The sequence below is a fragment of the Nicotiana tomentosiformis genome, chromosome 10 (assembly GCF_000390325.3).
Source record: "Nicotiana tomentosiformis chromosome 10, ASM39032v3, whole genome shotgun sequence".
Lineage (NCBI taxonomy): Eukaryota > Viridiplantae > Streptophyta > Magnoliopsida > Solanales > Solanaceae > Nicotiana > Nicotiana tomentosiformis.
The window spans coordinates 73,107,147-73,117,842 of NC_090821.1; the positions used below are offsets into that span (position 1 = coordinate 73,107,147).

At 33.2% G+C, this 10,696-nt stretch overlaps 1 protein-coding gene across 1 annotated transcript; it reads left to right on the forward strand.

Annotated features, from left to right (window-relative positions):
• Positions 1-616: 616 nt before the first annotated feature.
• LOC104104866 (uncharacterized) lies at positions 617-7,959 on the forward strand. The gene is made up of 2 exons (XM_009613053.4): positions 617-1,100; positions 7,790-7,959. Exons 1-2 carry the CDS (start codon positions 617-619, stop codon positions 7,957-7,959), a joined length of 654 nt encoding a protein of 217 aa, XP_009611348.2.
• The last annotated feature ends 2,737 nt before the right edge of the window (positions 7,960-10,696 follow it).

A 10,696-nucleotide genomic window follows, 5' to 3' on the forward strand; every position in this document is an offset into this window, starting at 1 on the left:
CTTCTATAAAAAGATAATTATTATTATATTTTGAATCAAGCTTTTTTATTAAGGGGCGCGAATCTTTTATCGTCCTATAACAAACGTCGGCTCCTCGCATTAAAAAGACAGTTCGATACATAAAATATTTTGTAATCACGCACGGTTGAAAAAAGTCACATTTCAAGGGATATGTCATATACAATATATCATAATGCAAACAATAGTGATTGCTGTCACGCTCAAATCCTATAGATCATACCAAGATAATTTTATTATTGTTCCAAACTATTTGACTTCTCTCGTTAAATATTTTAATTCTCAAATCTATGCTACTTTAAAAAAATTCAGAAACAAATCATGGACACGTTTAAGAAATAAAAAAGAAGAAACAATTTTAAAAATAAATTAAAAAAAGGTCAAGACGCCCATGTCTAAGTGGACCCCACGTGCCAACATCATCATCATTACTTACTCTCCCCACCTTTGTCCCTCACATTATATAAATCTTCTCCATTTCTCTTCCCTCTCCTCATCCAACTTAATTTCTGTCTTCTAAATTTCTATAATAACAATAATAATCCTTACACCAAAATTCTCTTAAATTCATTTTTCCCATTTTCTATATTTTTTTAAAATGGATCAACTGAGTTCAAAAAAACGAGCTCGCGATAACTCGGCCGAGTTAGAGATCAACTTGCCGGAGGTAAAGCGACTCAGAGAAGATCTATTAGACGATTTATATGATCCCTCCGAGTTTTGCAGTTCGAGTCATGATCTCGACTCGTTCATGAAAAGCTTCGAGGATGAAATCACAACTTCGCCGGAGCCGGCGACGGCCGGTGTTTCGTTGGAGTCCGGGGAGTCTCAGCCGGAGTTAGGATATCTTCTGGAAGCTTCAGATGATGAGCTTGGGCTACCTCCGGCGACTGAGTCGGAAACTGAGTTGACCCGAGTTAGTACTGAGTCGGCGGAAATCAGTAACGAGTTGCTGGGATTTGATGGGGACATTCCGGGTTATGACCCGTTTGATTTGGGAATTGTTGAATCGGAGCAATATAGTGCTAATGTTATTGGGGAATATGTGGGGTTAGATGGGTTGTTTGATCATTCGGATCTGGGTTTTGGGTCGGGTGATTTTCTATGGAGACCCGAGACTTTACCCGCTCAATAGCAGAAAGCTCTAGTGAAAGATATTGTAAAGGTTTTATTTTTTTCATTTTATATCCTATTATTATTTGATTAAATTGAAAGGGTGAAAGAGTTATGAAACTCGGATGATAAATTAACAGTTAGTGGACTCAACAATGTATTTAAGCAAATTTCTGAATTGGTGATAAAGTAATGAGTTATGAAATTTAATTAGTAGGAATATAATTTACAATAATATACCCAATATAGTAGAAATATAATTTGTTTCAAAAAATTAGTTAAATAATTAAACTATTCAGGATACATTTGAACTTCCAACATGAAATTCAAAGTAATATGGCTCAATAGATTTGATGGCTTAAAAGTAAAAACTTCTAAGATGCCATAAAATTCAATGTGTAATTGTATGTTTTGAATTAAAAATATATAAAAAAAGAAAAAAAACAGCCTTGTTATAAATAGTATTTTATTTAGGATAAATCTCTATATTTTAGAGATATTTTAGGATTTTTAATTAGTGGCTAAGTCATTTTTCCCCCTATAAATAGAGGATTATATTCCATTATAATTTATCTCAAATTAATAAGAATTCTTTCTCTACTTTTTTTCTGTAATGCTCTTTTTTTTCTTTTTATTATTTTATAACAAGCCTGATATACTAAGTTTTTACTGCACGGGGTCTAGGGAAGGCCATATATTAATCGTTCTAAGAATTAATGTTTTTTAAATATTTTTTTTCATGATCAAATAGAAATAGTTAATTAAGAAAAGTCGAGTTAAATTTGAAAGTTAAAATGTGATAAAATGAATATTAAAGAGAATGAATGCACGCAAAAAAGAAAAAGTCAGAACCAACAAGATAGTTAAATGTACTAACTAATGATAGATAGAAATTTAAATTAATTTATTCGCTCAGTTGAACAACTTATTTAAATTAATTATTCGCTCAGTTGAACAATTTAAATGACAGTCCGGTGCATTAAACTTTACTATGTTCGTATCCGGAGAAGAGTCGAACTACAATGATTTTTATTTTATACAGCTTACCCTGCATTTGTGCAAGAGATTGTTTTGACTACTCGTACGTGTAATCTTCTGATCACATATCAACAACTTTACAACTTATGCGCAACTTCGATCTAATTTTAAAAAAATTAATTCATGATAACAATTATATATTATCTATACTATTATGTAAAGCACAATCCTTCAACACAAAATATTGATTGATTTTATGTTTTTCACAAGTATATTGTATGTTGAATAAAATATTAATTTCAACTAATGGCAAGTCTCTTTTAATTTCTTTCATAGAGATTGTAATGAATTGCAATTCTATGGGCCATATGGCTTATGCACAATAATGGGCTTCTGTGTATATTGGGCCTAAATGTTGGGTTAGTCACACCTCACAAGCCTGTTCCATCTAGTTGCTTGCCCTTGACAATCACTGAGTGAGCCTGCATTAAAAGGCTTTAGATAATCTTTTGGTTTTCTCGGTTAAGTCGGTTATTATTTTGGGGGCGACTATAAATATATATTTCTCAAGAAAATTACTATGTATGAAATTATCGGCTATTATTATTGGAGCCGACAATTTGAGGAATGAAATTTTCGGCTATTACTGAAATTTGATAATGAAATTTGGTAGCGGTTCAATCGATTTTGTAGATTTTTTCGGGGCATTTGCATATATACCAATTTTTGGGTCCACCATTGAATTTATACCTGTATTGCGCAAAACTTTACAAAGTGTACATGTTCGGATGTGAATTAGTTCAATCTCTTTTTTGTGCAACTTCAAAAATCAAATCTGAAATTCTCCTTTCTTTCAGTTGCAACTTTAGAAATTTGAATCTTAAGTAGTTTAATTTTTCAGTACAATTTCAGACAACTTCAGATTCAAAATCTAAAATCTTAAGTAGTTTAATTTTTTAATACCACTTTAGACAACTTCAGATTTGAAATCTGAAGTTCTGAAACATAAACATATTTTTCGAATTTCAACAATTCAACACACGCGATTCAACACCCAAATCTATTCTAAATAAGCTCAAATTTAGAATATAACTTTCAAATATCATGAAGAACAAATCTCAATCATCAAATTGTTAAAACAATAACAAATTTAACAAACTCATTTTGCTACTAATAAAAAGAAGAAACCCTAAACACAAAGAATAAGAAAGCAACAATGAAGAAGAAGAGAAAGACGTATATATGTAAAGTTACTAAATAATTAGGTATTAATTAAATATTTTTTAAAAATAGATACAAATTCAATCGGTGGCGCAAAACTGGGCGCCACATAAAAAGTTTCAATTTTTTCAGTTACTATATAATCCAATTGTACCGGCCCCATTTATCATCAATATTTCATTCATTATCTACTGAGAAATCATTTGGCCCTTATGAGCTTAAAGTTTTGGGCTCCTTGTAGATTTGTCCATAGTTATGACTGGACCATATATAGTTGGAGAATAGTGGTAGGTTTAGGTTTAGGTATGGATTACAAGTTAGGATAAGGCACATAATACAATTGAGTGGTTCATATTTGTTAAACTGGGGACGATGATTGACATCAACCAAGCCGTATTGCCTATGTTCCTTAACTCCAACATTCTTAGTCGGATCAAACCATTCGCACTTGAATAATACAGTTTGCTTCAAAGGTAATTCACGGTATTCCAATTCTACAATATTTAGTATCTGTCCATAGTAGTCACCAGTGGCGGAGCCACCTTACAGGAAGGGGTGTCAAATGACACCCCTTTGCGGGAACAATACACTGTGTAGTTAGGTAAAAATAAATTATATGTATATATATAGTATATATTGACTCCCCTTAGTTTCCTAGTATGTTTACTTTTATATATTTTGACACTCCTTAACGAAAATTCTAGCTCTGCCACTGGTAGTCACCAACATTAGAAGCTGTGATACAAACTCCACTGTTCATTATTGATCTTGTCCTACCATGACATTCCGTGTGAAATTTGTATCCTTTAACAAAATACATTGGATAACACTTCACTTTTCTTAATGGTCCATGTGCAAGACTATGCAAGAATTCATTCTCAATATGGTTGTATCGGGCCTGTTTCAAGAAATATGAGACTTGGTAAGTTAAAGTTAATAAGTTAAAATGCATTATTGTTAAAAAATAATAATTATTGGAGGCTTACATGTTCCTTGAACCATGTAGAGAAGAAATTTTCAAGGTTCTCATCTATCTGATCATGAGTTAGATGCGGGGATTGCTCTTTCAATGATTGCACGTACATGCTTCATTTAGATATATGCGGGTGCGGTGCGGTGCGGGCGAGTTCGAAATAATTTTTTTTACATTTTGTGCGGGTGCGGGTTATGGTTTAATTTTTTAAATAAAATTACAAACTTTTCAGTGATATCTTAAAATCTTGCCTCTATGATAATAATATGAACAATGGATATACCGATTCCATTTCAAAGCATATAATCAAGTTTTAAGATATCTAAACTTGAAGAAAGATGTTGCGTTTTAAAATAAAAATAATGGTAATAAGAATAAGCGAAATATATATTTTTGGCGTAGCGGCTTAGATGCCCGAGTAGGATTAATTCAAGTAAAAAGAATATGCTTCTCCTCCTTCATGATTAGTAATGTATTACTTAGTTGATTTGTACTTTGAAATGATTTACAACAACAATTTAAAGATCAACAAAATATCAACAATACGTACTGTTTTAGATCCAATTTCTCTTCATACCTGTGAGAATTTAATGTCTAAAGATCTCTGTCATTATTTTTAGACTTTATGCAATTTTAATCCAATACAATATATTAGAAAATTTAAATAAAGCAGGTGCACCCATCCTTAAATCCTAAACTGACATCGAAAATTTCAGTCACAAGTTTTTTTTTTTTTTTTTTTAATTTTATTTTAAAAAACTAACAAGTTCAACAGAAAGAGAGAAAAAGCTCAAGTGGGGCGGGTGGACGCGGGTGGATATGCGGGGCAGGTGGATGCGGGTGGAAATGCTATGCGGGACGGGTTGAAATTTTATGGATTTATACAAAACCCGCACCGCACCCACATCGCACCGCATCGCTTGCCATCCCTAAATATTGATAAATCCCTTTAATATTTTTCAAAAACACCACCGTCATCATTACGAGGCACATTCCGGTTACATGTCATGACATGAGGTTCAAAATAATGAGAAAACAATTACGCCGACTCTGCCATTAAGTATGCTCCGCAAATGAAACCCTCAACACTAGCTTTATTTCCAATCATCTTTTTCAATGTCCGAAGGTACCTATATTGACAATTGGAAAGTATTTTAAATTAAAACAAGTCATGTGTGACATACTCATGATAATCAAAACTTAAAAGATTGCTAATCTTACTTCTCAAATGGATACATCCATCGATATTGTACCGGTCCAGCAATCCTTGCTTCATATGGTAGGTGCACTGGCAAATGCTCCATTGAGTCAAAGAATCCAGAGGGAAATATACATTCTAACTTACAAATAATCTGCCTCTAATCTCTCCATGTCCTCCACTCGGAGAACAACTGATGTAAGATACCTAAAAAATAAGCTCAGTTCTGTAAGTGCCGGCCACACATTAATAGGTAATAGCTCACGAAGGGCAATTGACATTAATCGTTGCATGAACACATGACAATAATGGCTTTTCATGCCAAATAAGTTGTAATTGTTTGTGTTGCAGTTTCCATATATGAAAATTAGCCTAACTTTGAAGTGCTATTTGGGTATTCTTTCGGTCATCGTCAATAATCTAAAGCTGACTTTTTATGTTATTACCCATAAAAATGAACACCAAGTAAACACTTTTAGACCAAAGAGCTTGATTAATTCAATAAACCGTAACTTAACTATAAGATTTAAGGTAATAATATGGTAATCACGCCAGGTGCTTACGACAATTCAAAATTTAATTGAGGAGTAGTGCAATTACGGGGTTTTTTTGTGAAATAATCCGTAATTAACTGAATGCACTTTCAAATTGTGGGTTTTTCTTCTAAATTGTATGAAAAGGACACCTATGATAGCTATATTAATGGAATGCACTTCCAAATTATCTCATCATCACTTATTTAATCATTTGAAGTTATGGGCATTTTATAGTTCAATCCATTTTTATTGCATAAATCTATCACGGCAAAAAGATAATTTCTAGTAATGTATATGTTCAAATGCAGGTAAACTAGGAACATATATAAATGTTACTACAATTTTGAAGGGAATTTACTGCAACGATAAGAGTGTCATCATATCAGCAAGAGATATATAGGTTCAATATCTGAAAACAATCTCTTGCAACAAAATCTACTAACGTAAAATTGCATATAATAGACTCAATTAGTCTGATTACCTCACCTTTATCAAAGAAAAATAAAATAAATACTCGTATATTCTATTTTCAGAAGAAAAAAGAAAAGACAAAAGTTCTTCTACATAAAACCAACACTATAGTAGAATTATATTAAAGTTCCCAACTAATTGTGTTGCAAAAACAACAGTCAACAACGCTTCGTTTGGAGGTTCCTTGATGAAACTCAATAATTTTTTCGCAATGCAACTCTTTTCAGTTGGCCTATAATTTGATTTAATTTCTAAAAGATAATCAATGTCCCATCAGAATTGCAATAATCACAACGAAAGTAGCAAACTTCTTCTTCACCCTCACTGGAATAAGGAGGCAATTAAGGAGTTAGGAGTATGATCATATGACAAGATTAAAGGATTTGTCACCCATATTATACTCATGTATGATATTAATTTTCTTGTAGTATCTCTTAATTAGTTCCCTAGTTATTTTTATTTTGGCAATAATTGATACTTCTGTTTGTTTGAATTCACTACCCAAAAAGATCATTATCATGGCGATCAAATACAATGCTCCAAGTATCATTGAAATAAAAATCAATATGAATTCATTAAGTATGGGACTCCAAATTATCATTTAAAAAAGTAAACATTAAAAAGACAAGGATTAACTAATTCATACCAAACCCTTTCTATACAAGGCTTCTGGATTCTCACACTCTCTGCACTTCTCTTGTAAACTATCTAGCTTTTGCCAATAATGTGTAGGCCGCCAATAATATTTGGCAAACAGTTCAAGTGATAGATTCTTAAGAACTTGTCGGCCCTCTGATATTTCATTCAAAAATCTTGCAACTAAAAAAAATAAAATATTTAGAAAATTTTCTTCTCATATATGTGGGACCAATCAAAATAAAAAAAATCAAATTTCGTGTTTAAAATAAAGAGTGTTACTTCGTCCGTGAGAAAATAGAGTGGGAGTAATATTATGGTGAGATATTTAAAATAAAGAGTGTTATTTCTTTTGAGTCGTAGTAGTCTTTTGACACTATACAACTGTAATATTATAGTGGTATTATATTGCTCCTCTCGGATATTGTATTTTACCCCATTAAAAGATTTGACGTTATTGTTACTCTATTGTGTTATTATTATTTGCCGTGAATATCATTCTTGGGCGGGATATATTTATTTTCCCAACAATGTGGTATCAGAGCCATGGCGAATAATGGTCCGCTATCTTATGAGATAATTATGAGAAATGATGTCTATATATGAAAACAATTCTTGGCTCTCAGGATGTATGAGAAATCGTAGACAGAGGGTATGCAAAACCCGATAATGAGGAAAGTTTGCCTCAAAATAAGAAAGAGGTCTTGGCAAAGACGAGTAAGAAGGATAAACAAGCCCTCGCACTCATCCACCAATATTTGGATGATGTCATATTTGAGAAGGTGGTAGATGCTACCATCTCAAAGGAAGCTTGAGAGATTTTACAAAATTCTCTCCAAGGAGTTGACAAGGTGAGGAAGGTAAAACTTCAAACTCTAAGGGCTGATTTTGAAGTTTTAAAAATAAAAGAATTCGAATGCATTTCAAATTATTATTCAAAAGTGAAGGCGGTTGTGAATCAATTAAGAAGATACGAGGAGGACATAGAAGGTGTCCGTGTGATAGAAAAGATCCTTCGCACTTTAACACCTAAATTTGATTTTGTGGTGTGTGCTATTGAGAAGTCTAAAGATTTAGAATCTATGACGGTGGATCAATTGGAAGGTTCTTTACATGCTCATGAAAAAAGATCAAGAGGAGACAAGAAGTGCCATTGGAGCAACTTCTTAAAACTGAGGCATCCTTTAAGAATTATGAAGGTGAAAAAATCTATCGAGGAAATGGATGAGGATGAGGCCGTGGCGATCATGGAAGAGGAAGAAGTAACGGTAACAACTTCAACAATGAAGTTAAAATCCACCAAACATTCAGAGGTCGTGGCCGTGGACAAAGAGGAGTAAGATGACGTGGCTACTACTACTAAAATAATGGACAAAGGTATAACAAATCAAAAATTGAGTGTTATAATTTTCATAAATTTGGCCATTACTCTTGGGAATGTCATAGCAATGTTGAAGAAAATCTGGCCATTACAACTAGAATATCTAAATCAACATGATTCACAGAATAACCAACAGAAATAATCAAATTCCTTCAAATGCAACAATTCTCAATATATTAATTAAATTCCTTCAATTCAAATAATTTTCAATTTATAAATTAATCTCATTTATAGGAATAATAATTAATTTCTTAACAAGCAGGCATAATAATTCATTAAATTCCAAGGATTCTCCAATTTATCAATTAGCTTCGCAAGCTGAAATAAGCTATTAAGGTATCGTGTGATTATTATTATTAAGCACGATTTTTACTGAGGACGTACGGCCCGATCCAGAGTGCCATGTACACTGCAGAGGGACGTGCGGCACGATCCATAGATGCATCTATCATGCCGAGGTGTTCGGCCCGCTCCACAAAAAAGGAGGACATTTTCTTATGTACCTCCAGAATGAGAGTATATTTATTATAAGATAAATTCAGGAGGAAGAACAATTTTTCTTAACAATTAATTAACTTAAACAAAAAATCAAGTATATGAGATTTCTATCCTTTAATATTTTTATCTAACAATTCACAATATATATATATATATATATATATATATATATATATATATATATATATATATATATATATATATATATATATATATATATATATATATATATATACACACCAAATAATATTAATTAAACAAAGAATACAATTTACACAAGTAATTCATGCTTCGAGTCCTAAACTACCCGGACTTTAACATTAATAGTAGCTACGCACGGACTCTCGTCACCTCGTGCGTACGTAGCCCCCACAATTAGCAACAATTATTTAATTTTTAATCACCTATGAGAAAATTTTCCCTTCACAAGATTAGACAAGAAACTTACCTCGTCTTGCTCCAATTTAATCCACTAGAAGGCCTTTTCCACGATTATCCAATTCTGTCTGGCTCGAATCTAACCAAAATAATTTGATACAATTACTAAAAATTATTGAAATCAATTCTATAAGAAAATACTACATTTTCAATAAAAATTTCAAAATTAATTAAAAATTTGTCCGTGGGGCCCACGTCTCAGAATCCGGCGAAAGTTACGAAATATAATGCCCGCTCAACCACGAGTCTACCCATACTGAAACCACTAAATTCCGATAAAAATTCGGCCCTCAAATCCTCAAATCTATCCAAGAGTGTTTTCAAACTTTTTCAACCCAATTTACCAATTAAATGATAAAAATAGTGATGGATTCGGGTAATTTAACCAGTATTGAGTTAAGAACACTTACCCCATTATTTTCTCTGAAAATCTCCCAAAAACCGCCTAAATTCGAGCTCCAAATCGTTAAAAATAGAAAACTCTCTGCCTAGTGATTTCTCCTACGCAATCGCGAACTTCCTCGCGCGATCGCGTAACACAAATTTTTTCTGCCCAAACATTAACCCTACGCGATCGCGATGCACCAGGTTCCGACTCTACGCAATCGCATCCCTCTTCACGTGATTGCGTAGCACAACACGTGGCCCAGCTTACTCTCAAATTTCCCCTACGTGATCGCAAACAATGACACGCGATCGCGATACACACACTGGCCAATCCTATGCGATCGCGGACGTGTCCACGTGATTGCAGTGAACAAATTCCCAGCTGCCCAAATTAACCCTACGCGATCGCAACCCCATTCACGCGATCGCGTAGAACAAATTCACCTCTGCCTAAATACTCTACGCGATCACAGACCAACTTACATGATCGCGTATAAGGAAATCAGAAGAAAATACCAGTAGTTATCAGCAGTGTTCCAAAGGCCAAAAGTGATCCGTTAGTCGTCCGAAACTCACCCGAGCCCCTCGGGACCTCGACTAATTATACCAAAAAGTCCCAAAACATCATACGAATTTAGTCGAACCCTCAAATCACACCAAACAACGCTGACTTTTTATGTTATTACCCATAAAAATGAACATTCTAAGTCCAAGTAAACACTTTTAGACCAAGGAGCTTGACTAATTCAATAAACCATAATTTAACTATAAGATTTAAGGTAATAATATGGTAATCACGCCAGGTGTTTACGACAATTCAAAATTTAACTGAGTAGCGCAATTACGGT